Here is a 20,719-nt window from a genome sequence, read left to right as displayed (position 1 = left end):
TCAAAGTCCTCCACTGCTGGAATAATTTTGAAAAATCCTATTTTCCACGGCTGCATATGAACGGGAAAATTTGTGGGATATTCACTTTCATTAGCCATGTCAACAACTTAGTCGGAATATTTTCTTTTTAGAATAAGGGCAAAAACAAGAATATTAGGTGCATGTAAACATAGTCATTGATTTAAAAAAAAAGTCTGACTGCACTATACTAATGTTACTATGGTACATATTGTAGCCTTTTGCTAACAATTTAAACCACACATTCACTGTGCAAGCCTTTTTTCATACTTGCGTCGGGTTTAATATCATGTGTTTTATTGTGTTGAACTGTCAGCGATTGCAGCCATTTTGGCACCAGTTTGTGTCTTTGGGAGATATCATTGCTGTCAGAAATGTATATTCACTTCTGATGATTAGGAGATAGCTGATGTGATGAGTTTTTTTTTTTCTACTCAGCTGCAGCTGTTAATATGTGTATGATATGACAAGCCAATATATCATCCTGCTAACACACCTTGGCCTGTTTTTCTGTCTGCTAACAACTGAGCAAGCCACGCAAATGAACATTGTTCTGAGCCTATGACGGGAGCTGCTACGTTATGCTCATTGGTGGATAGCTGCATATGACACCTACCACGACTAGGCCTTTTTGTTTATACACCGCTGCAGCTGCAATCACACTATGGTGTCCAAAATGCCATTTTCAAAAGAGGAAAGGAAGGAAGCAAGGACAGAAGTGAGGAATCATGAGGATGCTACTGACAAAATGTGAAGTCCATTTCTTCACTATGTGTCCTATGATTTTACAGCAATCAGTCCAGGATTGTTGGCAGGTCCATCATATGTGAATGTGAATGTGTGTGTGTGTGTGTTTGTGTGTGTGCGTATGTGTGTGTCTTCTTTACGTCCTGGGTTCTAGCCCCAGCTGAGCGAGGCCAACAGAAGCAGGAGCAGTAGTACGGCGTCAGGAGGACCGGCGGTGACGGATGCAGCCCTGGCTGTCCCCGGGGAGCCCAGGTTGGAGACGGTGGCCCTCTCCGAGTACAGCGGGATGACGTCAAACTGGCCCCCCTGATCCCCCTCCTCCTCTGTCTGGGTCAGTTCCTCCTCTTCCTCACTCTCCACCAGCTGACAGGGAGAAGACGCTGTTAGTACAAATATTTCTCAAAATACACCTTTTCACAATTAACAATGCTAAAAAAACAAAACAGAAGTTACAAGTATGTCCCGATGTCCCTTTTTTGGCCCCCAAAACCAATCCGATTTAAAAATAATTTAATATCTGCCGAAACCAAGTCCCATTCCGATACTTGTATTTGCATAGATAATAGCACATTGGGTTTTTTTTGTTTCCAAAAATAACTAATTTAACAAAGTAACAAAAGATGTCTTCAGCATTATACTTAGTGCAGCGGTTAGATGTGCCAATATCGGCTCTGATCCGATACTTCCCGATCCGATCGGGACATCTCTAGATACAAGCGTCTAACAAGTGTTGACCCAAACTCTCAGATGGTAAATAGTGAAAAATAAGATTGAATTCTTTGGCCAGATATTTGTGCCAGACACTTAAATCAAATTTGGTAATTTAACATTTATATTAAATCATTTTGAAAATTGAACTTGCATGAGAAATGTTTCATGCTAAAGTTAAAAAAAAAAAAAAAAAAAGCTAAATTGACCAATTTGACTGAATTTGACCAAACAGAATTTGGATTAATTAATCCGAATTTAAAATGCACTTTTATTAAAAATTAAAAGGAGAAACCAATCGAATGAAATGTAGGTGGTGTAAATGAATGTCTCGGAGACACTGTGAGCAGAGATTCAACCGATTCATCCTAATTTCTTAACACTAATACTTTATACTATTTAAAGTGATTAACGTTGTATGGTGTGAAGCCATTCTTTATGGCGAGTCAAAGTATTGTTGGGGCCCTAAGCAAAGTTGATTTGACCCCCAACATACCCTTAACTCCATATTGAAACCACTGACAGGAAGAGAATAAAGTATCATGCTAAAAGGAGCAATAAGTACGATATGTACATGCAATTTGTTTTTAGTTAGTAATTTGTAATTTGTATGGGAAGTATATTATCATTATGAAAGATACCTTAAATTAAAACAAAGGACTTTTGACAAAGGTTTGCTCTTACGGACGGTGGCCCATGAGCTAACAGGAGCCTTCGGTCTGGCACCTAGTTTGCTTGAGGGTCCTTCGACCTGGGAAGGAGCTGGGTCTGAGCCAACACATCCCCCCTCCCATGGCGTCAAAAAAGCGACACTTGGTCAGGTGCCTATGACGTTTGTTATTGACGCCAAAAGACTTCTTTAGCGTCATATTTAGACGCGCACAGTTGGGAATCTTGGTGTCACTTTTTGGCGCTCCTGGTCGGGACGTAGGTTTAACTGACATGCGGCACAAGAATGCTACAGTTAGTTTTAGGAAAAGATGGTGGGTGGGGTTACAAAATGTACGTTTCAGTGACACGCGGGACTAGCCTGGATGCCAGCCGAATTTAGTTTGGTTAGAAGTTCGGTCTGGACTTGATCCGTTGTGGAGCAACTATGCTCGAGCCAGAGCTGTTATGAGCAATGAAATTGTCAGGACGGGCTTTAAACGATGATGGACAGATGATCAACAGTAATGTAATCAACCACGTCACCAAAGAGCGCTTGGGTTGAATTTGTTTACGACAAAGATGGCTGCCATCGCGTTTGTTATAGAAGATATCGACAGCGCATTCATTTTAAAAGAGGAACAGAGAACCGCAATCACGTATGTATACACATTGCCACACCGATAATGCCGCATCTGCCTTTGCTCTGTCGAAGCCTGCCTTTGACTTACAGCTTCTGTGACGTTGTCTCCGTTGCTCTGATTGGTTGTAGGTCTATCCAATTGAGTGCAGAGGCATTTTCTACCCTGGTTCGGTTGAAACACGCCCCATAATCATAATAAGCCCAATGGAGCAGTATCAGACTCAGATTCTGACTAGAATCTGAGTATGACGATGTCAGGCTAACGTGGGACAAGAACAGGACATGAATCCCGGTCTCCTGGGTGAAAGTCCTGTGTTGTGTGACCCATCCAGCCCCCCAACCTGCCTCCTTACGAGGATTTTCGGTCTTTCATAATACTCTCTACCGCTGTCTCTCTTAAAGTGATGGTTCGCAGTAATTCACCCTAGGGTCCTTTGCACCATGACCTCGAGCCAAACACCCTCCCAGAAGCTTTTTTCACCTGGGTCTAACATTGGGAGAGTTAGCTAGAGTAGCATTATCACCTGAATAGCTTAGCGCAGGGGCTAATGGACCCACATTTGTATCTTGTAAGTTACCCCACTAATAATGCCCGAAATGATACCAAACGTCTACAAGTAGTACAAATAGGTTACGCTCTCATAAAACGATGGATTGGAAAGTTTGTAAGTACACCAGAAGTTTGAACACTTGCCTGCTCTCTTCAGCTCTCTGTTGCTGCTGCTGCTACCTGCAGTTAGACGAGTGCTTAGGGCCGTCTACAAATTACTACACCGAAAAGAGTTACAACAAAAATATGTATTAATTCAATGATTAAATAAGGTAATGTCTCCAAACTTACCTCAATTATTACTTGTCTCCTGCTAGTTATACTACAGCACTTACTTTAAAAAAAATAAATAAATTAATAAATATTTTTGTTGCATCTCTTTTCGGTGTTGTAATTTGTAGATGGCCCTAAGCACTCGTCTTACAGCAGCAACAACAACAGCAGAGAGCAGAAGCCAGCAGGCAAGTGTTATTTACATAAACTTCTGGTGTACTTACAAACTTTACAATCCATCGTTTTATGAGAGCATAACCTATTTGTACTACTTGTAGACGTTTGGTATCATTCTCGGCATTATTAGTGGGGTAATTTATTTAGGATACAAATGTGGGTCCGTTAGCCCCTGCGCTAAGCTATTCAGCTGATAATGCTACTCTATGCTAACTCTCCCAATGTTAGACCCAGGTGAAAAAAGCTTCTGGGGGGGTGTTTGGCTCGAGGTCATGGTGCAAAGGACCCTAGGGTGAATTACTCCGAACCATCACTTTAATACTACGTTATCTTACAGCGCAACTGTCGAGCTGCTGCTCTGCCCGGTGCGTTCCACACAGACGCCGAAGGGGGAACAGGTTGTCTGAGCAAGGCACGGTAGAGTTAAGTTTCCCTTCAGCTGCGATAGCATTAGCAGGGCCGTATGTAACCAGGGATTCCTAGAGCTTAACCCAATAAAGGATGGATATTCTTTGTTCCAGTTTGGCGATTTTCTGGCTGAGACTGAGACCACTTCGCTGTTGTTTTCCAGTGAAATGGTGGATATACCCACATATGTCATGTGTTTTATCACATGTAAGTGTGTGATCATGTATTTTCCTAAAAGTACGCACATTAAAATGTCTGTTTTGCTATTAAACATGATGTCAAACGTATCATGTGTGTCCATGTGTGAGTCCATTTGAAGTCGTCATTTAAAACTTCAAAGCTGTTGATGAATATGATTCACTGCAGTGTTATGGCTGATGAATGTTGAGGACGCCCAGATGTTCAGATTCAATGATATGCACCAACATCTGGAGGAGCCCAAGGCCCATGCTGGGTTATTGTGTGCAGATTGTTCTTCTATCGATAACAATACGGCACTCTGTCATTTGGTTGAAATACTGCCTCCCATACCTGCTCGTTTCATGTTTGTGACTGACATTTTTTGACTTATTTTGAACTTTTCATCATCTAGTCTGACAGTTGCAGTCGCTGTAAACACGGCTGTTGTCTCGCTCTCCTTCAGGGCACACAAACCCATTATGGGTTTGGCTCTTCTCACTTTTGTAAAGTAATTTCATTAGCAGTGAAACCCATTCTAACATGAATGGTGTGCAGTGTTTGACAATCATTTAAAATGGGATGTTAAAATTAAGAGCACCTTCTTTCAAAAGCTTAAACTTTTCTGCACTTATTCTGAGTGACTATCCTGTGCTGAGAGTCGTGTGCCCTTTCCTTTGATCTGCTACTTTTAGAACACATTGGTGGGGGGCAGAACAAGCCTGAAGCACATTGTTAATATTTCTTTGAAGATAATTGGAATGAAGAAGACAGACTTGGGGTATTTTAAGGAACAGCACTTGTCCAGGGAACTTAAACATATACTTATTATATACAGTGTTGTTACAGTATGTTGAATATTGGTAATGTGTTGGGAGTTGTCATGTTCAGTTGCTCTAATAAGAATACATAAAGCTGTTAGTACCGTATTTCGTTGTAAGTATTAATATGCAATCAGTAGATACTGATCTGTGAAAACTTATTTCCCCAGTGGACAATACAGACTATCTTTCTATCTATCTATCTATCTATCTATCTATCTATCTATCTATCTATCTATCTATCTATCTATCTATCTATCTATCTATCTATCTATCTATTTATCCATCTGTCTATCTGTATAAGGAAACATGCATGTTAATGCACACAGAACACTGCAATGTAAATGTGACTGGATCAGACATCGTCTTCACATCTCAAATAATTAACTTGACCAAAAAGGCCATTGTTGCTCTAAATGATGTAATTTTCATGTGTTCTCTCACTGACTGGAAAGCACACTGGCAGTAAAACGAAAACCAATGTCTGCAATTGGGAAAATGTACAAACTGCTGGTATTCACAATCACAATAAAATCCCACCGCGTTTGACTGCATTCCTTGTTAAAATGGAACATGGGAATCTAAGAGCAGTCATCTGTATTTCAGAGTGTGACTTTTGTTTTGCGGCCTGGGTGGTACTCAGCATTGTGAAATGAAAAACTTTCAAATTCTGGGAAATTGACTCGAGATAAACAAGGCGAAGCTCCTCGGAGAGACAAGATAACAGCTGAGAAGATGTGGGGGTGGAGTGGGAGGCTCGAGGATGCAAGACTGAATGAAACAAGAACAGAAAGAAAGGAATGAATGAATGAGTCAAATAAAAAAAAAAGGTAGGATGGAGAAACTAAGGAAAGGACGGAGGAAGGGAAGTGGGGGATTTGGGGATGGAAGAGAAAGAGGGAGGGAAACATACGGGCATGAATAAATTCCTACTAATGAAGCCTGACTGATGCACTGCTTCCAACCAACACCTCATCTAATCCGCTCACTGGGAGAGAGACACAGATGGACAGCGAGAGAGAGAGAGAGAGAGAGAAAGAGAGAGAGAGAGCGGAGGGAGCAGGGCAACTGAGGAGGAGAGAGAGTTGGAATCCCCTCTTGTCTGGCGGCCCAGATTATCTCTGGCAGCGAGGCATGCTGGGAGCCAGGGAGCCACAGCCACGGCAGATTGTGGTCTGGCCAGGGTTACAGTAGCCAGGACGGCGATTGGATTGGACCACACTTAATGGTCAGTGTTGGACAAGGGCAGCCAGGAGCTGTGCAGCTCTCAGAACATATGTGTTGACGGCAGATTTCAGCATGTCTGCGTGTCTGCTGTCTGCACATTACGGAGCTGGCAGACTCCGACATGGTCCAACAGGACGGAAATCAGAACACTGCTGGGCCAGGACTGGTCTGCGTGCCACAGGCTGTGTGGAGTCTGGTCAGGACTGTTGGAACATTTGTTTGGTTGAAGGTCTGACCCTGATCTCCTCGCCACTCCCCTGCTAGGAACCAAATAGCAGGAACACGTCTGTAGATTATGAATTAAAGGATCACTTTTGATCGTTTGAGAGAGGCTGCTTTCTGTGTCTATGCCCCAATGATTTGGAACACCCTGCCAGTGGAACTGAGAGAGGCTTCCACACTGAACATGTTTAAAAACAGGCAAAGTCTATGAATAACTGAGTTTGTCGCTGTTCAATGTTAATCCTTGGATTTTGTGTGTGTGTGTGTGTGTGTGTGCGCGTGCATGCATGCGTGTTCTATACATGTTTTGTATACAGTATATTTTATCTTATGTCGCTTTTGTACGAAGCACATTGTGTTACATTAACTTGTATGGAATGTGCTATAGAAGTAACGTTTTATTGATTGATTGATTGATTGATTGATTGATTGATTGATTGATTGATTGATTGATTGATTGAGACTGCAACATTTTCAAATCTAAGCTGGCTCCATCTGAAAATGATGTGTAAAAAAACAACGTCTAGAGGTTTTCAGACTGTGAAGCTGTGCATGCAAATTCATTTTCCCCCTCTGTACTCTACTCAACAATGGTACAATTTCCCCTGACTATAGTGGCACACTGCCATATCTATCTCCACATCATTGCGGAGGAAGGTCTGGCTACTCCACAGATACATTCTGGGATAGGAGAAAAAAAAAAATGCATTGCAATTCTTGAAACCAATCACAACCGTCTTGGGCGGCGCTAAGCTCCAGACGCAGCGACGGTGTCTCTGCAAAATAGTCTCAGGAAGGAACTTGTTGTGGTGGAACATTTGCTACCCGCAAAAGAAAACTTCTCATACAATATTAAATGAAGTTAACTGTTGACACAGTACAGCAAGGTGAGCTATTTGAATTTAAGCTTTTTATTTTGTCTTATTTTTTAGTATCTGACATGTACACAACGGTTAAGATCTATAGACGTGGAGCTGTTGGCAGTGGTTTTCCATTCACATTGCACAGTTACAATTGTATTGTTCATAAGGTTTTGAGCTAAGCTATTGGATCTAGCATCACCTGTTGTCATAGTAACGGTAAACGGTCAGTAAGCAAACGTAATGAATGAAATGATGTGCAGGATAAATAAATGAAAACGAGCGAATGAGGCAGGCCTACAATGCTGCAGAACAAACAGCTGTGGCCGCTGGGTCCTCGATCGTGTCGGGGCGGTAAAGCCAGCACTGTTGTTTCAGCAAAAGCCCAGGTATGCCACTGTGACATGATGTCAAGGACCTACTATGCTATTCACAACTGTTTGAACAGAGAATTCCGGGAAATGAACACTTACACTTAACACACATAATTACACATAATTGTAAAAGGGCTCTCCAATGTTTTCTCAGTTAGCCTTTTAAAATGATATCAGATTAGTAAACAGAATGTGCCTTTGGAACATTGGATGAATGGTTGCTAATATTGGGCAATGTAGATTCTGCATTAACGATCAGCCACTTCTTTCTCCAACAGGCGGGAACCCTTTTGCAATTATGTAAGCACATAATGTAATCTGATAACTGCTGCCCTGGTTAAAAAAACAAACAATGCAACTGATCTCAGCTGGTATTCTGTCTGTAATGGAGTGGAACGGAAATTTCGAAGTGACGCCAAACTTTTGACCGGTAGCGTATGTTGACGGAAACAGTTGGGATGTATGAAATGTCGTGTCGTTACTGACATTTAAGCGCTATGAAACTAGAATCCTCAGTCTTGTACCAGGTCTCCACGGGTGATTTGGTCCCTGATTGTAAGACGTAAAATGTGTTTCAAGTAAATATCAGCGCGGCTCCAGTTTTCATTTGAACTGTGTGTTTGGATGACCAGTTGGGTCTTCTCTCAGCTGTTGTTGAAAGATTGTGAACATGGCAAATCATTGTTATATTTCTATATATCAGGCATTGCTCAGGTTACAGCTGTTTTTAATTGTGAATAACTTAAACTGGATTCACGAGGCTCCCATCATCTGGACCTGAACACACTACTCCTGTTGGATGGAGCCCTCTGGAGAATCTTTCGAAGGCTTGCCAAAGTGCTCTGATAACTCCTGCTCCTCTGCTGACTCACTACTGTGTTCTTCTAGGATGTCAATGGCAGCCTGATCAATCAAAACTATTACTCAACTCATCATTGAAAATAAATACATTTCACTCTTTCAAACTTGCTTTTATATTTCTTTTATATATAAAAAAAACTCCCCTATAAATAAATAAATCCATTTTAAAACCTGTGAGGTCACCCCACTGTAAAGTCTCTGGCGTGCTGCAGATGCCCAAGCAAAGATTATAAATATAAATTAATACTACATATATATTAATCTAAATATCAAAAGGTATAATTGTGGGACAGAGGACACGTGGTAGATTATTGGTATCACATAGAATCGACACATTTTAAAATTTGAAAGACGTGGCAGACAAAGAATATCTGTAAAACTCCATCGTGTTGTCACAAACCAAAAGTGAACAGTAACGGTAAAATAATGAAACCGACAAAAAGCGCCGGCGATAAAACCAACACCAGAAATAAACAGCACACTGTGTGACAGTGACAAGATGAGCCCAAAGCAAAGATAATAGAAAAGGCCGGGGGGATAAAAGTCTGAAAGGTAATTTAAAGTGCGTAGGCGATGAGCGTGTACTCACGATGTTGTTGTGTTCAGGCAGGTGGTTGTTGCTCAGCAGCTCATCCTCCTGAACCAGCGGGGAGGGCCTGGGAGCAGGGGGGGGGGTGATGTCTGTCGGCAGGGAGCCGGGGCTCCCCATCCAGCTGATAGAGTTACCTGCACAGAGGAGACACAGCCCCATCAGTACCTCTGTGGGTGTGTGTGTGTGTGTCGTGCGTGCGTGCGTGTGTGTGTGTGTGCGTGTGTACGTGCATGTGTGTGTGTGCGTGTGTGCGTGCGTGTGTGCATCTAGTGGGCGTGAACCCACATATCTATTTGGCAGCTTTATTGTTCGTGCTGTCGGCAGCTTGATAAACGACCGAGCTTTATGGGAAGTGCATCGACGCATCGATCCACGCTTTAGTGTTTGGACATACAGACTCAGTGTGTATCGACAGCCGTATTGACAGCTGCTGTGATTGAGTGACAGCTGGAGGGCTCTCCCTGGAGCTGCAGATACACACCGTCAGGCTGGTGTGAATGCTGAGGCTGAAGCATGTAGCTGACATACGTAACCCCACAGTCACATTAGCTACAAGAGACGGAGACAAAGCGACAGGCTACCATTCATTTTCAATGGGAGTGGCCATTTGCCAGCGACAAGCGACGAGCTCGCCGCTGCCACGAGCAAGGCGGGGCCAAAATAGACAAGAAGTCTATTTTATGCAAATGTGGAGCGATGCGACAAAGCGACAGCCAATCGGAGTGAAGGGGCAGCGTGACGTAGGTCAGTGAGTGGCTCGAGTCGAAGAAAATAATTCAGGAAGGCGGAAAACGCTTCAGGATATCGTACTTCTGTACATATCTAATATGTTTGGCATTTTATCTCATATATTTTGTCACTTTTATCGTGAAATAAATACTTTTAAATCCAAAAACATCGCTCTTGTGACTTAACAATACCTCGGAAGTAACTTTTAAGACGTGCTTGAAGGTAGCACTGGACAATTTCTGTTTACTTTTGCCAAGCGACCAGGAGTAGGCTAGGCACGCCCTATGGGCACACCCAGGAGCGCCCACAAGCGAGTGCATGTCGCTCTCTTTTGTAGCTAATGTGACTGTGGGGTGAGGAGGTAGAGTTGGGTTCATGCTGGGAACAGCGCTGCAGGAAGCAGCCACCCAGACACATCCAGCAGACGTTCTGTCCGACACATTTCTTCATTTCTTCCCTTTGAGCTGTTCCTCAGAGAATCTTTGATGGTGACACGTTCATTCTGTTTTCAGAATTCTGGTCCTCGGATATGTACGTTATTTAAAACAGGGTTTACAAAACCAACGTGGATAGCAGTGTTGGTGGGTTGTGTTTTAAGAGCAGATGGCACAGGCAAAAACATCATTCTTCAATTTTAAGGTTTTGGGCTCTTTATCTTCCATAACATGTCTTCTTTCAGACTGGTGGAAAGAAGACATTTATTTTATCACATGTTGTCTGTTTGTGCGTATGTAGATTTTCTCCTAAATTCACTAACATTTAGCATTAGATAATGCCTCATTTGCATAATATAAACAATTTAAGGAAACTTGTAATACAAAACATTATAAATGTTAGCTGGGGGAGTTTCATGCTGGTATCCGTTAGTTGGAATCTTTTCCCCAGCTGAAGCTTTTAACACACAGGGCTTTGCTCAGATATCATTTACAGCCTGATTTATATAACATTTATTCATAAAAACATGCAGAAAATAGATTTTTATTTTATGGCTGTTGACAGTATTTTCTGATTTATGGAGTGATACAAACAGCTATCCAACATTCCCTCATGTTTGGTGGATGGCTTCCCTATCAATAGTTTCTCTATCAAAATGCAGTGTCTCCCCTTAAATGAGATCTAAATTCCAAATAATCCCCAAGGTGCTCTGAGGTACTGTAAAAAGCATCTGACATACAGGGCATAATGGGAAAGTAACACGTCATGAAATTTCCCCTTGGATTGGGGTGGCTCCTTAATCATGGTTGCAGCCGTGGTCCTGCTCGGCACCCTCCTAACGCCTACTGTTTGTCATACCAACTGCTATAATTATTATGAATCATATTTCTCTATATCTGTTTCAGTGTCTCTGTGTCCAAACCGGGAGCGACAGACACCGCCCACCAAGAGCCTGGTTCTGGCCGAGGTTTCTGTCTGTTTAAAGGAAGCTTTTCCTCGCCACTGTCACACCAAATGCTTGCTCTTGGGGGGAGGGGGGGGCATTGTTGTGTCTCTGTAAATTATAGAGTGTGGTCTAGACCTACTCTATATAAGTGTAGTGAGATAGCTGTTATTATGATTTGATACTATTAATAAAACATAATTGAATTGAAACCATAAACAGTTATATAGTTATCGAAAAATAATTTACATTTTAGGATATTCTTAATTAGAAAAACTGATTGCATAAAATTAACTTAAGCTAATTCCTTAGGACACGTCTTTAAATAAATGTTCTTAAATATTTTTTTCCAAGACTGACATGAGAAGATTGATTCAAGCCTCATGTCAGTACAGTGCTGGAGACAAGATGCGGTTAGCTTAGCTTAGCATAAAGACTGGAAGCAAGGGGGAAACAGCTACCACAGCTACCATCAGCTCTAAATCTCTCTGATTACCATGGTGTTTCTCTTTTATTTAATATTTACACTAGTCTATATCCACGAAGTTACACTTCCGGGATTGCTCCGGTGCCGCCGCAAATTCCGCCGGACGCCCTGCATTTCGGCCGGATGTCCGTCACCTTCCTCTTTCTTTGTGTTGGCGTTCTAAACTCCGGGGGATTTCTGAGGACTATGGTTAACTGCTCCTCAGATCTCTGCAGGGTAAGGCACTGCACGCATCTTGCGAGCGTGGCGTTTCTGTTGCGTCTCAGCTGCGTGTCAGCTGCGTGTCAGCTGCGTGGATTTTTCTGTGTCCTACATACCAGAAGCGTGTCTGACGCGGCGCTGCTCCTGCTGCTAGGTACAGGGAGGGCTGATCTCGGGACATAGTGCCGACAGATTCAAACTCTGATAAATGGGTAAGTGGGCTGTTTGAACAACTTTGTGTAGCTGTAAAGAGCCTATATAGCCTATCTGATGTTGGACCATCACTCAGAACACACACTACGTTGTTATCGTAGCCTATCCTACCATTTATATATAGCCTACTGATTTGATTAAAGCAAGACGTCGGCAGTATTGACTGCAAAATATGTTACAGAATATTTCGTTCTGTATGACAGGTGCAATATTTGAAAATCTTTTCTCTGAAATTTTGTATTACATTTATATCTACATTGATGTCAAAACCTAGACTTTCAAACATCAATATGTCATTTATTAATATGTGTTTGTGTCTAAATTACATATAAACATATTTTCCTATTCTATTTTGCCTGGAAACGCTTCCAACACGCTCGCGTCTCGCGTGAAAAATAGGCGTCGGTTCTATTTCTAGCAGGTACGCGTCTCAGGCGCGTCTCGAGCCACGCCTGAGACGCGCGTCTCACGCCGGCAGTGTGTAAGCTCTAACCAGTTAACATGGGAGCCGAAATATAAACGGACACGCCACGCAGCTGATACGCTCACGCGACGCTTCCAGTGTGTAACCGGCCTAAATCCAGACAGCAAGCTAGACTATCTGTCTAATCTGAGTTTTCTGTTGCACGACTAAAACAACTTTTGAACGTACACACGTTCCACCAAAACAAGTTCCTTCCCGAGGCTATTTAGCAGAGGCACCGTGGCTCTGTCCGGCGCTTAGCACCGCCCCCATGACGATTGTGATTGGTTTAAAGAAATGCCAATAAACCAGAGCACGTTATTCTCCCCTCCTGGAATTCTGTGTGGACTATCCAGACCGCTCGATGGTGTTTTAACCCAAACCTAACCCTAACCATAACCAGTGCCTCCCAACGGTGCCTTCCAGGCAGCGCTGCCTGGAGGCACCGTTGGGGGCAAAAAACACAGATAAACAGCCAGACCTTCCTCCGCAGCGCTGTGAAGGAAGGTCTGGCTATGCGAGACTATGTCTACACTAACAGGTGAAAAAACTTAAGAACGACAGTTAATCATCCATGCAGCACCTTTGTCGCACTGTCTCAGGCTGCAATGTGCGTTGCCAGATACTATTGCTGAGCACACCAAACCTGGCAACCTCAGTGTAATAACAAGACTGTGGTAAGCTGCGCACAGTCACAGTGCCCAGCTGGTGTTTGCCACAAGTTCCAGCACAGAACTCTGCCCTCTAAAATAGTAGACAGGATAGAAAATGTGTGAGCTGTAAATGTGTTGGGTGTATTTTTGAACGTTTGGGCAGAGCCAGGCTTGCTCTTTCCCCCGGCTTCCAGTCTTTATGCTAAGCTAGGCTATCCACGTATCAACTCGCTCCTTTTTTACATCGACCAACAGAATGAACATGTGCCAGTCGTATCCGTTCTTTCTCACCACATTTGTTGCTTAAGACTCAAACACTTGCACATTCTAATCCCATTTACTTTGTAGTTCTGCTTCTATGATTAGATTCATGTCCAAAGGTTCACCTCCTCAGTGCAGTGTGGCTATTTATGTCTGATTTCCACCAGACATTTTAATAACTTCACAATAAAAACAGCAACGATAGAAATGAGCGAGGGCCCTTATTGAGTCCCCGCTCTTCCCAGTCTATGTGAATCAGTGTACACAAGTATCCATCCAGTGCAGTGCACATATAGAAGAGTCCCCGTGGCATTTAAATTAGATTTTAGTCAGCCACCAGTTCTCCTCTCTTGAAATACTTCCTGGCCCAGGCTCGTTGATACATGATTACGTGGTCATTTGATTTAATGCAGATTTATTGTGCTGTAGTAATGCATACTCCAAAACAAATGTGCAATCAATCCAATTACCACAATCAAACTGACACACTATGAACCAAGGGCTTAGGTGGCCCCTCGCCTACACTACACTAACGCCAGTATCCTCCCTTCACCGCACATTTAAGACAAATATAAAGTAGCCTATTTTATTTTGCCCTCTTTGCTTTGTGGTCAACTTTTGTGATCCAGGCTTAGGTCACTGATGTGAAAGCCCCCTTACTGCTTTATATTCCATTATATTTTTGATATATTTTGAATGTTGTGTTATCTGAGGGCTTATAAGTTTAAAGTCGGTTATAAAGCTCAAATGTGCTGAGTCATCATGAGCACTGTGGTAGGGAAGTAGGTTTAATGATTTACCTCTCAGTGGCGTGACATTTTGGAGGGGATGTTCTGTGTGGTGCGCTGTGATTGGTGGCTGAGTGGGTTCAATGACTTTATGTGTAGTGTTGGAGCCCCTCAAATGGACTGTGACCTTTACTTTGCCAATTCACATCTTTTTATATTATCTAACATGTCATCTAAACATATCCCTTATAACCCTGTTCTCGATGCAGCAAGAGAGAGTGTGTCCATCGGCTGTGTGCTCTCCGGGCTCTGCAGGGCTTGTAATTGGTGCTGAAAACTCTTCAGACACATCATCACATCATCGCTACTCAAAGATACCACAATGTCATCTGTGTTTTCCTTCTCATAGGATAAATAAAGGTATTCCCACCATAAATTGGTGCATAAAAGTGTATCGGAATGCAGGAAATGAAGTCTTTGGCTCTCAAAATAACCCTGGGGGGAGGACACTAGGGCTGGGCGATATGGAGAAAATCAATATTTTTGACGAAATACCTCGATATCGATACCGCAACGATATTGTAGTGTTGACTATTTGTGCTTTCACAAAATATTTACCCAATGAGATTTTTGATAAATAATCATCAGTAATGTGGATATAATGACTAAGTGGGTAAAGGCAGATAATAGAACAGTTACAACAATCGGGTAAGTTCAGAAAATGACATCACTTTACGGTAATGCAGCCTTTAAAACCAGTAGAAGACACCACTAATACAATATTACGATATTACGATATCCAAACTCTAAGACGATATCTAGTCTCATATCACGATATCGATATAATATCGATATATTGCCCAGCTCTAACCCACACTATATATATATATATATATATATATTTATAAATATATATTGTATTGTAGTGTGTACAGTAAACACACTACAATACATTCGACTACACCACTGTAGCAGAGGTGTAGCAGATGTGTAGCGGAGGTGTAGCAAAGATGTAGCCGTGTGCACTCACGCAGGCAGCTGTTGTGGGTGAACATGCGCTGCAGTCTCAGACAGTCCTGCCACTGGTTGCCGCTGCCTTCGCAGTTACACCACAGCGACACGTCTGCAGAGCCGTTGCTGATGTAGTTGGGTGTCATGATGGTACCTACAGGTCAGAGGGTCAGAGAGGGCGCACGTTAGCTTCGGACAAGTCAGAGGACCTACACGCTTTACTTTACACATTAACGCTTATCACAGTATTCCAGCGATGTTAACATGATCTCAGGGAACACATTTGGCCAAAAAGCCCTGGAGGCCTCTCCTGGCTACTACTTTGTTTTTTTACTTTGAGCAATTTGGGAGGAAATCAGCTAGCTTTATGGCACGACACAGACAGAGGATTGAAACAAAGCAGAAACACAGCCTGTAGAAAAAAAATGATGCAGACTCTGACTTTTCCTCGGGGAGCTGAAGGGACATTTTGGTGTTTTTCTGCTCAGTGCCAACCTGGCAACTTTTTAGAGGCAGAACGCCCAAATGTGGACAATACGTTAAAGCCTGGATGAAGCTGAGGTTGCAAACACCACGGCTGAGTGCGACACACTCCCAAAACACCCCACTTTTACGTCTTAAAGAAACAATTCCGCATTTTGGCAAATACTTTCTTTCAAAGTGGGGAGATGAGTGAATTCCTCTCATGTGTGCGCATACACACTGGCAGCAGAGGGAACAAGCAGCTTGGCTCTGTCTTAAGTTCAAAAATACACCGGCCAACATAAAGCTCACATACTAATGCGTTTGATCTCATTAGTTTGGTCCGTACACAAACAGAGATGACACAAACCCACCTGTAGGGCGCCAAATAAAAAGAAATCCTACCAGTAGTTTTTCCTACAGGAAAACATTTCACTGCATTCACATTTCATTCATTTGATTACCTCTGGCAGCTACCCTTTTGTAAATATGTATTGTGCACGTTGTTCCTTTAAGAAGATGATCCTGATAGAGAAGTCATCCATCATTGTCAGCGCGAGCAGAAAGCCACTCAGTGCCTCTCTGTCCACATCTCTTGTCAGCTGCCATGCGTCTATCTTGCGTCTATCTCGCTGCTGCTGCTTCTTCTCCCCCTCTTCTGCTCTGCGTGATCACCTTGCTCACACTCTTTCTGCCTCTTCACCCATCACTCCCCTGTTCCGGCCATCTATCCTTCCACCCATCCACTCCACTCCATTCTGTACAGACCCTCTTATTTGGAGATTTGTGCATTATTAGCTCTGTTTGAGACTGAGTCTTAGGACATTAATATACTGTATATTCAACCTTTCTTTTTGCTGTTGGGTTCATGCAGCTGTCACTCATGACGCACATTTTATCACATCTTTTCTCTTCATTTGAGTATATCTCTTTATCAGCATGCCCATGTCGTGTCTTACAGCTACAAGTATCACTGATGGATGTGTATTAAAGGTCCCATGGCATGAACATTTCACTCTATGAGGTTTTTTAACATTAATATGAGTTCCCCCAGCCTGCCTATGGTCCCCCAGTGGCTAGAAATGGTGATAGGTGTAAACCGAGCCCTGGGTCTCCTGCTCTGCCTTTGAGAAAATGAAAGCTCAGATGGGCCAATCTGGAATCTTCCCTATATGACGTCATAAGGAGCAAAGTTACCTCCCCTTTCTCTGCTTTGCCCGCCCAGAGAATTTGGCCCACCCATGAGAGAGAGAGACATCATGGCTTTCAAACGAGCAAAGTGGCAGTTGGTCAAGGCCAACTGGGGGTTAGATTGGAGCATGAGTCACATCAGTTGTGATCACTATTCTGTCCTTTAAAATCAACGTTTGCATGCTGCCATCTTGACTTTTCGATTGGTTACCATTATGTTTTCTTTGATCTACTTATAGGTAGATAAAACATCATCGTCATGGTGCCCAGTTTTGAGACGTTTCAGAAATCAAAATCACTGCCTAATTATAATCCATAGTTTAACCCTCCTGTTGTCCCCGGGTTATTTGACCCATTTTCAAAAAGTTTCTATGTCGGAAATGAGGGTTTCTTTCAACCAAATTGTCGAAGAAAGTAACGTGGATGGTTCCATTCAACACTCTGCACAAGTAAAATAAATGATCTGTTCACTAGTTTCATTGAATTTTGGTGTTGTATTCAATTTTATAGCGTTTGAAAAAAGCTTCAAAACTTTCTGAAAAAGCTTCAAAAACGCGTGAAAAAATTTGACAAAAACATTTTTTTTAAAAAGTGACAAAACATCGGGAAAAGTAACAAGAGACTTTGACCAAGAAAAACTAAGTTGCATGGTCGTCGGGAAGACAACACAAGGGTCAAATGCCCAAGGCCTTTTCAGGGGTCTGAATGACGAGTTCTAAACGTCCTACAGACAAACTGGATAACACGCCAAAACTCTGGTGGAGGTAAAATGCAGTCTTCTATTTCATGTCATGCTCATCATTCCTCGTTTCCCAACTCCTACCCCCCCCCATCCCGTACCGATGAGTCCGGCGTAGGCTCGGAGGCACAGGCCTGCTGAGTCTTTCAGGCAGCCGCTGGTCGTCGCAGGAGACGGCTGGCAGTTATTGAGGAAATCAGCCAGTCTGGACCTGGCAACGACACAGACAACGACTCAACATCAAACACAAGAAGTGGGCAGGACATCTGGGTGTGTGTGTGTTTTGGGTGTGTCTGCATATGTGTGTGTGTGTGTGTGTGTGTGAGTGAGTGTGTGTGTGTAAATGTGGGCTTCAGTCCAACAAAAATGTTGTTTAAAGAAGTACTGGCCCATTTTAGTGCTTGTACATATTGCCTTTTCGCTGTCCTTTCATCATTACTTTCCGCTTGATACTTTTGCTTTAGACCCACTGCTCCTTCAGCTTTTGTCCATGTATATAAGACTGGGGGACGTATATGCATTCACAAGGGCAAATACCAGCTTGCCATATTGTGCCGATTTGTTACATCCTTCAATTTGTTTCAAGTATCACTGTTTTCACAACTAGATTTCATGAGCAATCGTCATCATAAAACCCCCCATCATACAAGCATGAGTGAAATTTAGGTGAAGTCTATTCACTGCATGCAATAGAAATCCATAAATCCACTCACAGAAGAAAAGTAAATTGAGAGTAAAACGAGAATGTAAACTGCTCCACAAATGGGATTAGAAAATAATGAATATTATGATTTCATTATTTCATAACAATGTTGACTGTAACATGCTATTCTAAACAATTTGTTCTTGTGTGTCAGGTCTGAAACATTAGCTTCACCCCTGAAGTAGCTCTCCATTAGCCATATGTGTCCTCAGGTATCCAGCACTGACTATTCCGCAGACACTGCTGTGACCAGAGATGAACTGCAGTTACAGTTTAGTCATGCAGACCTGATCCAAAAACTCTGTTCACATGTATCTGTGGTTAAAGGCATTCAGTGGCTGGATGATGTTAACCAGTCCGACCCCAGAAAAACAGGATATCAACTGTGTGATCTTACTTCTACTACAGCTATGAGGCAGCACTGTGAGCGATCAATTAGCCCCCCGGCAAGAGGCTACCAAAACCTCATTGCCACAACAACAGTTTCTTCGCCTCTGCAGTCAGCCTTACCAACAAGGCCCCAGACCCCCACTGACAATGACTCTTAACCCCCCCCCCAGCCCTAGTCACTACACTTGCACTAACCTTCATCCTGGACTTTACATCTGCACATTGCACTTTATATTACTTACAAATGTTGCACTCAACCCATTCAGCCTCTTTTTTTCTTATGCAACAGTTATTTGGTATGTATATATTTGTTTTTCTGTATTTATTGTTTATTTTATATTCATGTTTAATATGTATGTTTGTCTGTTTATGTATGCAGAAACATAGACACATACCGTGCAATGTTACATACCTTTGCTGTCAATTGTAAGATAACTAATCAAACCGCCCCTGTGTCATTTAAAGCTTATTCCGGTTTATGATTAAAACCCAGTTGTGTGGCTGCGTGTCTAACCTGCACAGGTCGTCCCGGCGGCAGAAGCTCTGCTGGTGGAGGCAGTTGGGTTGCAGCCCCTCCATCTCCTGGTAGGAGCAGGACGGGACGATGGTTTTCCTCCTCCTCTCCCCACACAGGGTGTTGGTGCAGGGGCAGAACAGGACTCCCAGGCTGTACTCCTCAGGCACCCGCTCCAGGAAGCGCCGCAGGGCCCGGTGGCACTTGTGCTGGTTGCACCGGTTGGTCCCGGGAGCCCGTTTGGTGCAGGCCAGCACGTACTCTGATCGCAGAGAGCCACACTTCTCGTACAGGCCGCAGTCCTGTGCCGCCTTCAGACACTGGTTCTCACCATCCAGCTGCATGTAAGATGAGGCTGAGAGGGGGTGGGGGGGAGTCCAGTTAGCCAAACACAAAACACCTGTGTGTGCAGAGAGTTGTGAAGAGGGAAGTGGAGGTGCAGAGCCTTGTCCAATAGTTGCTCCAAAAGAACATCTTAAAGTACGGTGTATACTCAGCGGTTGTGTGTGAGCTGTGTCAAATGAGTTTTTCTTAAAAACTGTAGCCTCTCACTTTACTGATGATCATCATTGCTTCTTCCGTCCCATACAATACACTGGACCCGAAGAAGATTAGAGGGAAGTAACTCACAGAATGGTATTCTAACACCACAATGGGGTGCTTTACAGTAGGTATAAATTCACCTTTTGCAGACTGGGTAACACAAGCAATCCCAGAAGAAGAGCCTCTTAAGTAACAGTTTGTTTTATCACTTTGGTACTTTGGTACTATTATCGCAAGCAGGTGGTAAAACCTTACAACTCTCAAAGCAGATCATCCGAGATGGCTCGTTTTTCAAACTTGTAATGTAATGTTCACATAGAACACACAGAATAACAAAGTGACTTTTTCACCACACCTAATCAGTGTGTCATCAAAGACAAACCTTTCATGGGAAGTAACTCTCTTTCACAATTTAATGCTCACAATACTTTGATACGCTTCTCTTCTGACTTGCATTAACACATTTCACCAACATTTAATCCAGCTGCTAACAGTAATAGTTAATCACTGGAAGCGTTTGCTAAACCTATAGATTTGAAATTGGTTTGTCAGCTATATAACATATGTGTATGTATGAACATCTTCAACACAGTCTCATGGCAGTTCGTGAAATGGTCACGTATGTTTTTGTTTTTTTGGGTGATGGTCAGCATGTTTTTTAAACTAATGTATTTCAATGGGAAGCATCTTTGTGATCACAGCACGAATTCTCAATGAGAAGATGATATAGCATTAAGAGCTACTAGA

General features: G+C 42.8%; 1 protein-coding gene across 1 annotated transcript in view; it reads right to left on the bottom strand.

The window, feature by feature from the left end:
* Positions 1-293: 293 nt before the first annotated feature.
* gfra3 (GDNF family receptor alpha 3) overlaps positions 294-20,719 on the bottom strand; it is a 55,960-nt gene continuing 35,534 nt past the window's right edge. Inside the window, exons 4-8 of the mRNA XM_039814228.1 lie at positions 19,430-19,784; positions 17,924-18,033; positions 15,450-15,584; positions 9,304-9,440; positions 294-1,128 (exon numbers count right to left, since the gene is read on the bottom strand). Coding sequence (XP_039670162.1) covers positions 916-1,128; positions 9,304-9,440; positions 15,450-15,584; positions 17,924-18,033; positions 19,430-19,784 — 950 coding nt within the window. The 3' untranslated portion in view covers positions 294-915. The remainder of the gene's footprint in view (positions 1,129-9,303; positions 9,441-15,449; positions 15,585-17,923; positions 18,034-19,429; positions 19,785-20,719) is intronic.

This window comes from Perca fluviatilis, chromosome 10 (assembly GCF_010015445.1).
Source record: "Perca fluviatilis chromosome 10, GENO_Pfluv_1.0, whole genome shotgun sequence".
In the NCBI taxonomy this organism is placed as follows: Eukaryota; Metazoa; Chordata; class Actinopteri; order Perciformes; family Percidae; genus Perca; species Perca fluviatilis.
The sequence above is the reverse complement of the archived record's forward strand: the minus strand, read 5'-3'. Positions and strand labels throughout refer to the sequence as shown.